This window comes from Carettochelys insculpta, chromosome 5 (assembly GCF_033958435.1).
Source record: "Carettochelys insculpta isolate YL-2023 chromosome 5, ASM3395843v1, whole genome shotgun sequence".
Lineage (NCBI taxonomy): Eukaryota > Metazoa > Chordata > Testudines > Carettochelyidae > Carettochelys > Carettochelys insculpta.
In genome coordinates, this window is record NC_134141.1 from 80,080,780 (window position 1) to 80,094,789 (window position 14,010).

Below are 14,010 nucleotides of genomic sequence, written 5' to 3' on the forward strand. Positions count from 1 at the left end.
AGGGAAAAAAGTCCACTTTTAACATTTGCAAATGCAGTAGCTGCAAAATATATTGTTAGTGGATCTATAATGAATAAATAAATGTTTCAAAGAGAAGGAAAAGTGCCTTTTTAGCTTTAGTTTTTCAGTGAAGCACAGCATACATTTAAAAAATGAAAACAGGTGAAAGTAAAAACAGTAGCCCCTGCTGCTTCCGTCAGGCTTCTGCTATTTTAACTGCCAGTCATCTCAGTTTAAACCTACCCTGAGCTTGTCTATAGATGCAAAATAAAGGGTACTGGGAAAAAACACATCTTTAGAAATATGCCTCTCTTGTTCTCTGTGAGTAGTTAGAATGAAATCTCTGGAATATATTAATGGTTTCCCTGCACCTGCAGTCAAGAATTACTGAGGTTTAAGCAACCTACACATGTCATATGAAGAAAATGTATTTTAGAATGACTGAAGTAAAATAGCTATCTTGGTTTTCTCAGCTAGAGGTCAGTAGTTTGCTATAACTCATATGGCAAGGCCACTTGTAGCAAGTATGAGTAGACAAGTTTTTTTTTTTTTAAATCACATCCAGAATGTGATTTTTAAATTTCCTCTTGTGTTGTAGATATCCTTGAGAGAATTGTAATGTCCAGTGCCTTTTCAGCAAAAAAAATTGCTTCTGGTACTTAGCCAGCTCCCTGCCCCCACCCCACCAACCAATCCCATGGTGGGAGCTGCAGAGGTGCCTGTACTCAGTACCAGGAAGTACCAGCACAAAAAAAGCCATTATCAGAGAGGTAGCCGGGTTAGTCTGTAGCTTTGAGAGCAACAAGAAGTCTTGTGGCACCTTATAGCCTAACAGTCTGTAAAGTGCCACAAGACTTCTTGTTGTTCACAAAAAAAAAGGAGTCAAAGTTTTAAAGGTTGTAGTTTTCTTGGTAATATATAGAGAGCCACACTTTAAAAGGGCCTCAGTTCAGCTTTGAAACTTACACCTAGATTTTGGCACCATCAATCCTGATCAGAAATTGAAGGAACAATTAATTGCAGACAGAAATTACAATATTTAAATATAGACGCAATTTGTGGGCAAATCAGGTGGTTAGCAATATAAATGGTATAATTTATACTTCTAGTCAATCTCCTTAGCAACTGATTGCAGAGACTAATTGCAAGTGTGAAATGGGATGCTATTTTTTTTTAAAATTGTCCCATTTTCTGTAATAATTTTGCTTAATTTTCCTTTGTAAAATGTATAATCATTTTAATATTCTATTTATGCCGGTAGTTTTAGCACATTCTCTTTGTGCATAAGATACAGGTTATGGACATATTTTGACAATATTTTACACATTTTAAAATGTAGTGCTTTATTTCCTTAAGTACAGTATAATAGTTAATATTAAAGCTGTGAGAATCAAGAGGAATTTTTCAGTCACTCAGGTTTTAGTTTTTAAAAATTCTCCAGGTTTAAAAGTTGCATACATTGTTGATTGCCAACAACAGCAAATGTTGGGGAAAAAAAACCATTTTTCATTTTGTACCTGGTATGGAAAGAGTTATTTCAGTTATTCTAAGTTATTAAGCACCAAGTAATTTTATCCCCCAAATTACCAAAAGTATTTAGTCTAGAGAAAAAAATAAATGTTAGACAGCTTCTGTAAATTATGTTTCTTATTGGCAATTCAGGGATATGACTCCCACCTTTGTAACTTAAGATATCAACAGTTTCTCTCCCTAATCACTAAGACTACGTCTACACTTGTGAATTGTTTCAAAAAAGTGGGGCCTTTTTCAAAAAAATCCCACGGAGTGTCTACACACAAAATGCGCTCTTTGATATTAAATTTTAAGATTTCAGCACTTCTTTCAGTGGCCTCTTCCTCTGCCAGATGAAGAAAAGCGCCTTTTTTCCAGAAAAAAAGCATGTAGAAAGAATAGTCCACATGACGCCTGATTTTTCGATCCCTGGCTCGTTCTTCCAAAATAGTGGGGGCTGTGTGGATGTGCTCTGTCAAAAGAGCAGGTCAGTTTCTTTCAAACTACTTTTTTGTGTGTGGATGCTCTCTATTCAAAGAGTGGATCAGTTTTTTTCAATCCGCTCTTTTGTATGTGGATGCGATCTTTTGAAGGAAGATTTTTTGGAAGGGATCTTCAGGAAGAAGTTCTTTTGAAGGACTACTGTAGTAAAGATATAGCCTAAATGGACAGATCATATATTCTTTGAGAGGAAGCAGAGGCTAAACGTTGGTAAGCAGGGAAATTGTAAGATTTAATTTATTTAAGTTTCTTGTTATTTGCTAATTGGCTTCTTTTAAGACAACTTCTTACTTGACTATGTTATCTCCTAATTAATTAATTTAAGCCACTTTCTTTGAGTCCCTAGGATTTCATTATGACTGATTATTTTACCGATTTGTTTTAGCTTATCAGTGACAACCTGGCAGAATCCACATGTAAACAAAATTATTTTGCTCACCCACGGACAGTTTCTATTTTCTTATGAAACTTTAAGTCTGGGCTCATAGATGTTCGTCTCGACTTGCAAAAAAAAAAAAAAAAAGGACAGATCCCACCCTTTTATTCACAGGCATTCTTTTATATACCTTAACGAAGACTTCAATTAAAACAAAGCAAATTAATCGCAATTATTAACCGTGGCTATTTTATTATTTAAGAAACAAAAATACAGCATTAAACAAGGGAGTAGAAATGAAACACTGATTACTTCTGACGCAGGCTTGGTCCGCACTTCTGAAATTAAAGCACAGACACAGCAACACATTAAACTGAAAATGTGACCGTGGCACCACCCCTGTGAGGGGAGCTCTGGGAGCACGTTTACGCTGGTGCTTTACAGCACTGTAACCTGCTGTACCGGGGGTTGCAGGAGGGGCATTGCAGCACAGTGAAGTGACAGTATAGATTTAGCTACCATGTCTTTAGAGTGCTTCCCTGTGGAGAGCTTTCAACAAAGATTAGTCTTATCTTTTCCAGACTAAGCAAATCCAGTTCTTGCAATCTTCTTAACAGGTCCCGTTTTCCAGCCATTTAATCATTTTTGTTGTTCTTCTCTGGACCTTTTCCAGTTTGTCCACATCTTTCCTAAACTGTGGCTCCCAGAACTAAACACAATACTCCAGCTGAGGCCTAATCATCTCAAAGGAAAACAGAAGAATTTTTTTCTCATGTCTTCCTTACATCACACCTGTTAATACATCCCAGAATGGTGTTTGCTGTTTTTGCAACAGTATCTCACTGGTGACTCATGGTGTGTCTCCTGCTATCTCCAGTGAATTTGTATTGGATAAACAAAACACTTCGAACAGAAGAGGTTGTGGCTTTCAAGCATTATTTTTCAATGCAGCATGCTTTTAATTAAAAAATACAGCTGTCAAACAATTAAAAATTATTTTTTTCAGGCACAATAGACTGGTGGCAGAGGAGGGCCTTTAGCCGGCAAAGACATATCTACACAGCCTCTTTCCTGCCTGCAGACCTTTCTGCCGAGAGCAAAATCTTGTGCGGCTATGCTAATTACCCATGTGAATGGCTTTGCAATTTCCAGCAATGTGATTAGCATAGTTCTGCCAGCAGTGGAGCTGATGACCCAGGCTGTGTAGATATGGCCCAAATGTATGGCAGAATGCAAGTAAAACAGAACAGGATCTATGCAGTTTTCTACCCAGGGTGAAAATTGGAAGTAACACATTTAATGCATATTTAACTAGTATCATAAGCACTGAAGAATGGCCCCTGCATATTTACAATATCTATCATGTAAATACCTTGCAAAACTGATCACAAAACTGTCTTTCAAGCACTTGTTCTCACTTTCAGGTGACATTATAAATAAGTGGGCAATGTTATCTAAATGTAAACAAACTTCTTTGGATGGTAGCGATTGGCTGAATAAAAATTAAGACTGAGTGGACTTGTAGGCTTTAAAGTTTTACATCCTTTTGGTTTTGAATTGTAGTTATGTAACCTTAGATATTTGTAAGATGCACTTGCGTGCTAAAGAGATTGCACTGTGGTATTTGTATGAGGTGTACTGGCAAAGTACTGTTTCTTTTCTTTATCATTTTTTGCAGAATGAACATTTGTGATCAAAAATAGTAACATAAAGCCTGCAGAGTTCTAATCTACATTGAATCCAGCTCTAAATAGGAGCAGCACCAAAATCATCTTTTTAGCTAGATCTAATCCAAGCAGAGATGCACTGCAGTAGGCAAGATATTAAAAACATTGCTCCGCAGACTGGTCGGAAAGTTTTAGTTTTTCTTCTCCCCCAGTATCATAACTATAATAGTGCCTAGAATTTTTTAAAGAATCTTTTTTTCTATGACCACGTCACTGCATTAATCTAATTTAGGTTTATACATGACATGCAGTCCCAAAACCCTTTCTATAGGAAGTTAGAATCCATGCACAACTATCCTTTCGGCACATTCACTGACACTTCTGCAGAAACATTCCTTACCACTGCAACTACCTCGTCAAAGGTCGCCTGAGGCTGACATGCCCCATAAGATAGTTATTAGTTCAGAGCTTAAGAATAAAGTAGAAACCATTCACAATATATTATTTAGCAGTAATTCATTTTTTCCAGTTTATTTTATATCTTGACATTCCTTCTAAATTATTAAGTTTTGTAGTAAGGTATTTGTTTAGCTTGTTAAAAAATGAGTCATCTCGCATGTCAGTATTCAGATTCATCATTTGTGCCATAAGAACATTGTCGATGCTACTGAAAATCTCATTAACTGCTAATGCAAGGCAACTTAATTGCATAGGCCAGTAAAAGATAAAGGACACATTGTACAGTCAAAACAACATTCGAGCAGAAACAATGAGAAGTCCTGTGGCACATTATAGACTAACAGATATATTAGATTATAAGCTTTGTCAAATGAAGTGGGTCTTTGCCCATGAAAGCTTATCTGCCATTATATCTGATATTCTACGAAGGGCCACAGGACTTCTGGTTGTTTTTACAGATACTGACTAACACCACTACTCCTCTCCATTCAGTCAGAGCATCCCATGCTGTATTTTCCAGATTTTTAGTCCCATTTGAGTAAGCTCCAATTATAAAATGAAGTATCATACTGGACCTCTTCTGGGTAATTTTAACAACTGCAGTTTTTCTTCTCCCCCAGTGCTCTGAAAAACCAAGATACACAGGAGCCAAAGACACATTTAGTATACTGGCACATACTCTTTCACATAATTGCATATGTCCTTGTTAGAACAGCTGTCTTTTGCCATATTGTATGCCTCTGTCACATTTGCTATCTTTGACAAAGGCCCAGTACTGCTACCATAACCAATACAAATACTTTAATCCTTAAAGAGCCACTTGGACTTCTTATGGAGTAAACTGCATGAGTTAAGGGATAGACTCTGGATAAAATTACATGAAAAGTTATGAAGTTAAGAAGTTTCTAAAAGTTCACCCACCCTGTAATAATTAAAGCCTGGTATTCAAAATGATTTTGTTAAGGTTTTTCTCATGCAGCTGACAGAAAATTTTGGGAGGTAATCAAAGTTGTGGAAGTTGAAACAATTCTCTTTTCTTCTTTTTCCTCAATAGAGGGCATAAGTCCTAAGATTACTGAAGTCAATGGAAAACTCCTTTTGACTTCAGTTGTCTTCTGCTCACACAAGGAGACTAATGGAAAATAATGTAGCAATGTAAAGCTGTTACATCTCTTGGATCTTTGGAAGCAAGTTGAAGAGTCAAAACCATTGGATTGCATAATATTTTATTTCTTGAGCACATTTTTTTTACACAGGGGGTGTTGTGAAGGTGGCAAATTTAAGTTTTTGAATTATAAATCAGAATTGAGTGCCATAATGGTCATTCAACACCTTAAATGAACATTGACCAAAATTCTCAGATTTGGTTGCCTCGAACCTCAGTCCACAACTGTGCATCTAAATATGATGTTCAGAAGAGCTGAGTACCCTAAACTGCCAAAGAAGTCAAGAGGAGCTCTGGCATTTCTGAAAAGCAAGACCTTTTTTATGTGCATAAAAATTGTTTCAGTTGTCCAGCTTTATACACCTATATTTGAATACTTGGCCTTTGGATAACAAAAGTTGTGAAGATAACCTAAAACCATACTTCTGACTATTAAAATGGAGACTTTCTGGATATCTGATAACTTAGATGTAAATTTCTTATTCCATCTTGTATTCTCAAGGTTTTGTGATTTCTGTTATTTTATTTAGGCTGAGATATAATTTTTTCACAATATATTTTTAGTAGATTATGGTAGTGCTTATAGAATAATACAGAAAATTTCTTGTGGGATGTTTACATTTTGTAATGACCACATCCGTAGAAGATATCATTCTTTCAACAAATGTATTTGCTTTGATGCAGCTCAGCAAATTATTTTTTGTCAATGGAACTTAAATGAAGATGAGCTAAGATGAACTGCAGACTTGTCACACTTTAACATGATTTAAAAAATCAGAAAATAGCCTTGGAGATGGATTCTGTACCAAGCTACAAAATACTCTGCATTGAAGATTTAGAATATTTTTGCTCTAAATACATGAAATGAACTAGAAAAATAACTTTCCCTAACTCTTATTTCCTTATTGTTGATCAGTTATCCTGCTCTTTTCTAATTTAGAAATTGATGTCTTTTTCACCTAATTCACCTTTATTACCCCAGTTTGAGATCACACACCAGCACAGACTCCATTGTTTTCAGTGGGGCTCCACACTGGTGCAGAATTTTCCAGTACTAGGGTGCTTCCAGAATCAGATCTATAGTGCAATTTACCTTATGATCAACATCTTATATAGTGAAAAACATAATTTCTCTTCAGCTCTGTGGTGTGAAATTTCAGAAGTGTTTTTTATACTTGATAACCATCATCACTGGGTAAAATATTCTGATATTTTAAGCAATATTTTGCAAAAAAAAAACTTTTTGAAAAATTACAATAAAATTGCATTATCTTCATCCAGCTCCACTTATCAGTGTTAGCTTATTTAATAAGAAGCAAAAACAACAGTGGTAGTGCTACTACCATTGTTACCTATAGCTTGAAACTTCTGAGGTCTTTTTTGCCACAGTAAAACATTTGTTGATCAAGCTTGCCTTACAGCATTTTACAATGCCATAAAAAAACTTAAAAGTCAAAAGCCATCTTGTTATCTCAAAGCTCCAGCTGATTTATCTAATCAATACTGCACTCAGTCTATGACGGTCTCTTGTGATAAATATGTTTTCATAAGCCTCTTCATGTTGTTTTCTCAGTAGTCTACTTCTCTAGTCTAATGTAATCTATTTTAACTACACATTCACTTGTAATGTGCCTATCTCTATAGTAACTAGGTGCCAGTTATATAAGGCAAATTTATCTTTCATGAAGATGATGGAAGGGATGGTGCAACATCATTCACTGTGCCAGACTGACAGCAATTCAGAAAGATGTTTTATGTTCCAGAGAGATATACAACATGGAGGGCAGAAGTGTAGATTTTCTTACGTTATTTTGTAAGCTACATGAAAGGGCAGCCTTTAGGGCTGAGAGTATAGTTTTGTCCCCCCTGCACTGAGTCTTCAGACACCTCTGTTAAAACTTGCTTGTTTATGCTTCTGTGATAAGTTGACCCAAGTTACACTACTCCAGTTATGTGAGTAGTGTAACTGGAATCAATGGCTTAGGTTGGCTTCCCAGGGTGTCCACATCACAGTGTCCACAGGAAGCACTCTCCTGTTGACTTTCCTCAGTCTTCTTGCCCCAGGACCTGGAATGGCTTTCAGCCCCTCTGGGTACAGTTAAATTCTCCCATTAAAGCACTTTAAACCTGCCTGTCAGAATCCTACTATTACTTGGCCTTGTGCTGGCTTGATGTCATGCTTCTTCCCATTGCTTTTGCTGTCCTTGCCTCTCCTACTTGCATATCGTTGCTTGTGCATTCCTTTAGATATTGAACAAATTACCCACTCCTTTCAGAACACGGTGCTGGAGTAAAGGGCATCACAGAACACAGGTGCAGGACTGGAGCATGTTAGCAGGAACACATATAGTCATCATCAGTCATCATCATCAGTAACCGTGGGCTCAGTGCCTGTTGGTGACTGATGCCTCTCTCACTATTTCCTTCCATCTTTCGGAACTTTAATTTGGAATGGGATTTTTGAACTCCTGTGTTTGGCAAGACTGTCATTTGCCAGTTGGGCTGTACTACTGCATATCACTGCATCACTTGGGCTCAGCCCCAGCTAGCCAGAGAGTCTCAAACTGTGGTTCATGAAATATTGGTAGCCCATGGGGGCGGGGGCTGACAAATTTGCCGGGGCTGTGGCTAAGACTGTGGGGTCTGGCTCTGAATGCCTGAAAGGGGCAGGACCTTAGGCAGAAGAAGCAGGGCTGGGGAAGCCATCCCTCAGCACCACCCCAAGTGCACCAACACCCCAGCCAGCCCTCTGGTCCATCCAGAGCAGTGTGTGCCACATGGCACTCTGGCAACAGTTCAAAAGAACCCGGCAATCTGGCCACCACCATTCCTGCAGTAGCACCAGCAGCAGCCAAGAGCCTTGGGCCCTTTGGAATCACTGAGAAGACAACTGTTCCCTTCCCCTCTCCCTGCTCTGATGCCAGTGGGTCTGGAAATTCGTTACTTTCTTAATACTGATTTTTTCACATAGTCAGCTGCAGTGATGTAGTTTCCAGGGGGACATTATAAATAGGAAGAGACACAGTCCATGTGATTTCAAGTAGAAGGAGAGGTAGTCCACACACTATGGAAAATGTTTGTGAGTCCTTGCTCTAAACAAAGCTGATCGAGTCATGTAACACTCCCCAGTTGGCAAATTGACATTATTTCAGTGTGACTCATTTTCTGTTTGTGGTATTGGGTTTTCTTATTTAAAAAGCACTTTCTTGACTCAAAGGAGACAGTAAACTTACTAAAGCACTGTTATAAATTAATTAAATTGTATTATTTAATTAATTATTGACATGGCTCTTTTTGGAGACCTTTTTAAGTATTGCAAGGACATGCTCCTAGCCGAGAAAAGGACCATGCTGCCATATTGGGGAATTGTCCTTTCTGAAGTCAGCAGATTTCCCAGATACCTGGGGAAAACATACATCTTTCATCAGCTCTTTTTCCTTCTGTGAATTAGTTTTCACCAGTAAAAACACAGGCATAAATCATCATTTTTATTTCTTACATTCTAGGTTTTCCAGGGCAATTTTGACAATGACACACACAGGAAGAATGTTATTGAGCCTCCGATCTATGCACGGCACATAAGGATCCTGCCTTGGTCATGGTATGGCAGGATCACTTTACGGTCAGAGCTGTTGGGCTGCACAGAAGAGGACTGAAGAGGATCTTTGACAACACAAGTCTCTATATTCCTAAAGTATCTCTGTAGAAGAAACTGTGCAAAACCTGTAGGAAGTTGAATGGGTTTTTCATGAAAAAGAGCTCACTTTTTGGTAGGCCACTGTCTTTTGTAAAGAGGTCTAAGCCTGCCCTTTAAAGGATCCAACCTGATTCTGCCCTTTAAATCTGTTACAGTATTGTCCCTTTCGCTGTGCAGTTATCTTTCTCGTTTTCTTCTGAGTTGTTCACACTGACTGAAATGTGTTAGGGGAAGAACAGCAGCATCCTTTTTACAAGGAGAAACGGCATGAAAAAGCTCATTTGCAGCTTTAACAGCACTGGGCTGACACATTGTTTGCAAATCGCACTGTCATCTTACTTGCAAAAAGAGATACTGCAGCTTTTAGCAATAAGTTTTCTCTGGGATGACTGCATTATATTGTTTCCCTTGTGCCTATCAGAATTGTCAGTATTTATGACACACATTTTGGAAAATACTCTGTGGTACTTAGTAATTGTGATGTTGCAAACCACCTTTCACTTCTTTTATTTAAACTACAGAGTCCATGCAACTCCATTTTGTTTCCATTCAGTTTATTTTGTTTTACGCATGCAGTTGACATTGTTGCTGTCTTTTTGACGTTAATCTCGTCGTTTTCTTTAAAATAACTGGCCCGTTTGTATGTGGAACAAAATCTGCTATCAGTATATCACGCAGTTACTGACTTTGTTAAAGCAAAGTTTTTGAATTCAGTTTGCAATTTTATTTTTCAGGGATGCTGAGATTAAATACTGTGGACCAAATTCAAGGCTTGAATACTTTTCACATGGACACGGGTGCATATTTCTGTCACAAAACCACCATTAATAGGTACCCGTATTCTGACTTGCTCAGGGGTAGGCATCCAACCTCCACAGAGCTTCCCGGGACATTACTTATCCCAAGAACCCTCCTTAATGTCAGTGAGGGAGAGTATATGTGAGATCAGGAAGTAAATACTAACACACGGCTCACTTTTCCAAGCCCCATCACTGCCGTGATATATTCCACACATGGTGCAGGCCAAGAAGTTCCTGCAGAATGTGAGCTCAGCACTGTCAGAGGAGAATGTAAGTGTTGGGCTGTTCAGATCCCCCACCTGACCACAGCATGCCAGTGAGCAATGTGAGGCCTGAATTTGTCCCTGGTTGTTCACTGTTTTTTTTTGTTGCCTCTTTTTGACCAAGTGGAATTCAAATTTCAGGGACCTGGAGGTGTTCTAGTTGGGAATAGAAATTGATGGAGACTTTTCTTTTTTGACAAAATCCTCATTTAAAAGGCATGTACAAGATCCTGCTTCTCCAAATGCAGGAAGAACTGGAAATGAATAGTTTGCTAGCTTACAACTCCAGGCCTCGTTAGCCAATACCACACTCACAGAACTCTCTAGCTTTTTTTTCCCAGGGTCATACCCCATGCTCACAGGCTGCTGCTTGGCATTCTTTCATTTTCTCTCTCTTTCTCAGTTTTTGTTATCTATGCTGCCTTCACTCACACTCATCCACCCAGCCTTCACCCAAACCCATACTCACTACCCCTTTTATCTTGGTGAGGAGGAGGGATTGTGATTCATTTCTGCTTACAGGTTATGCTAATTGAAGACCATGTTCACACCCACCCTCCTCACAGAGCCTTGTTAACTAAGTCTATATACAGATTTCACCCAGCTCATAACATTAGTCACAGAATTACTACCTTCTCTAGCCCCACCAGACATGTCATTGTTTTAACAGCATCCGATTCAGAAAGGATCCAGTTCTGCAGGTATCATCTGCAGGTGCATAAGGACAAAAGCTGCTTAGCAGCTGTATGTCTGCTGCAAAGAGGAACCAACTCAGAAAGCCTATGTTGGGGAATGCTGTAAATGAGGCCTGTCAGAAACATATAGTCCGCAGAGAGCACATGACCACAGAGCACTGCAAGAGGGGAGCAGTAGGTGTCACATCTACTGTGTTGTAGTGGATGCAACCCAACTGCACACGTTCCCAGTGACATGTAGGGTAGTGTCCATTATGCTAGCTGTGAAAGTTTCGTATGACCACGGACCTCTTGCAGCATGTGAGGCACTGTGTGGATAGAAAATAAAACTGGGAATCAGGAGTCCTCTGTTCTAATCCAAGCTCTGTTGCTTGTTTAGTGTGCAACCTTGGGCAAGTCATTTTACTTCTGCTTCAGTTTCCTGTCTCTAAAAGGAAGTGATGATACTCACCTTTGTAAACCACTGCGGTTTTTTTAGATTAAAAGTATATGCAAGTGAGTATTACATTATTACTTGACTCTCAAATTCTTGGGGCGGGGAAGTACTTTAATTTATCTAAACTAGCATTGTTTGGAGCATTGTGATTATTTTCACTGATTTCATACCATGCTGGTGTAGTTCTGTAGTGCTGCATGTTTTAAACAAATAATGTTGACATTCTGTTTGTCACCATTACATTTTATTAAAGCTAAAACATCACTGAAATAAGAATCTGGGACTACTTCCCAGATACACACATAATTGTTCCATAGTCTGAAAGGGGAAGATTTTACTTTAAAACAAAACTGTTGGAATTTCACAACCTGCATATAATCTCTCATTCTCCACAGAGATAAAATGTCACTTGGAAAGACCTTCAGACTTGGTGTGGAGATTTTGAAAAAAAAATGTATTACTGATTTGTGGAAGTTCGCGTAACAACACACCTCCAATTACTTGCATTTTTAAAAATAAACAACATTTATTTAACCCTTGTGCTGTATTTATACAAGTATTTATTTTACAAGGCTTAGACATGGATTTTCAAAGATTTTAATTAAAAGTCATCTAAAGGTAAAAGAAAGTATGTGTATAAAATGTTGAGGTCCTGTGCAACACTGCTAAGTTTTTGTTTATTTTTTTTACATTTGTGCTGCATAACAAAAGCCACTAGACTGTTACTGTCTCGTCTGTAACTGTGTTAGCAGCATTCCTTGATGATGTATATATGGAGTGGTCTTCAATTATAGTGAACAATTTTAAAGAGAAAGTCAATCATAATGGCATTTTTAAAGTGTAAAACCTTTTGGAAAATGAGGGACTGATATATACCTAAATTACATATAGCCCACATTTTGCACTTTAGAGTTTTCACAGAAGGGTTGTTGGGTGGGAATGTTTGATTTTCTTTTTCTGGGCCTGATATCAAAAGGGGTCTCAATTTAGCCTCCCGCTTTGTGCACACTAATTTGTACCCACATTTAATTATAGGTAAAAACAATAGTATGTAGACTTCTTTCTGATTTTGCCAACTAAAATGGAGGCCATTTCTGAAAATAGGATCTGTAAGTCAGCAATTCATTTTAGTGTTGTTTTTTTTTTTTAATTCAGTTGCCATGTTCATAACTAATTGCATATGTTTACTAGTTCTCTGCATTTTTATGTTTGGATTTGAATTAATCTGTTTTGGCTCAGTGATTATATTTCAGTTTCATCAGCACATACAAAAGGAACACCATGTTACAAAATTTAGACTTTTCTCATTTCATAATATTGCAAAAGGAATTTTTCTATTTATTTCTATCAGCCGTCAAGTCATTCTTCAGAGCCTGAAGAGAAAACTCAATATGTTGTGATGGTTATCAGTGATGTTTGATAAATGACACACATACAGTACATTTACATTTTCAAATGGTGTATTGTGCTCTGGTCTAGTGACATCATTTGACTTTAAGTTGCTGGAAACCTTTCTATAAAGTGCACTGGGCAGCCATAGTGCCAAATTTTGCTCCAAATTGCAGCTATGCAAAACTGAGAGAACTTCATGGACTCCTGTGAAGTTACCTTCACATTTAAGATAGCAACTGAGGCTGCGTCTCCACAATGAGATAAATTCGAATTTAAGGCAGTTAGTTTGATATTACCAGGTGACTGTCTTCACTGAAAATAAACATCAGCTCAATTTAGGGATCACTAATCTCGAGATTACAAAATCGCAGTTACCTGACAGGTATAGCGTCAACCTCAAAATCAAAAGTTTGAGTAAAGGCCAGTGTGGAAGTGCCACATCCTAAAATTGAATTGATTAGCCTCCAGAGGTGTCCCCTATCTATCCCACAAAAGCTACGCATGCTGCTCCTGGCTCCAAGCTCCACGCTACTAGCGGGAGCTGGGCAACTGACCGAGCTGCTGTACTCCTGTGGTAGGGGTCAGGCACCCCGCTTCCAGGCTGCTGGAGCCACACATGGGGGTCAGGCACCCTATGGTCAGGCTGCTTGAGCCACGTGAGGCAAGATGCCCATTGGCAGGCACCCACCGACTAGGCACCCCCAGCCAGTGGCTCCAGCAGCTTTTCCACCAGAGCTGGTGAGTGGCAGGGTGTTGGATTTTTTTGGCAGGGGGAGGTTTGTTTTTTTTTTCTGGAAGGGTGGTTGCTTTCAGGAGGGTGTTTTGGGGGGGAAAATTGGGGTGGGAATGGGGCTGGGGGAGCCTGTGTGGAGGGGGAGTAAACCCTCACATTTAAGGGACTATGGGGAAGAATGGACATCCCCATTATTCCATTGTGTGGAGGGTTTACTGTAGTAGCAGGAGCTGGTAAATTGACCAGGGCTGCTGTGCTGTCAGTTTCCCAGGTCCTGCAAGCTGCTGAATCTTGGAAACTGCCAGTGCTGCTTC

General features: G+C 38.7%; 1 protein-coding gene across 1 annotated transcript in view; it reads left to right on the plus strand.

The window, feature by feature from the left end:
* EDIL3 (EGF like repeats and discoidin domains 3) overlaps positions 1-13,767 on the plus strand; it is a 404,956-nt gene extending 391,189 nt beyond the window's left edge. Inside the window, exon 11 of the mRNA XM_074995366.1 lies at positions 9,187-13,767. Coding sequence (XP_074851467.1) covers positions 9,187-9,336 — 150 coding nt within the window. The 3' untranslated portion in view covers positions 9,337-13,767. The remainder of the gene's footprint in view (positions 1-9,186) is intronic.
* Positions 13,768-14,010: the final 243 nt, after the last annotated feature.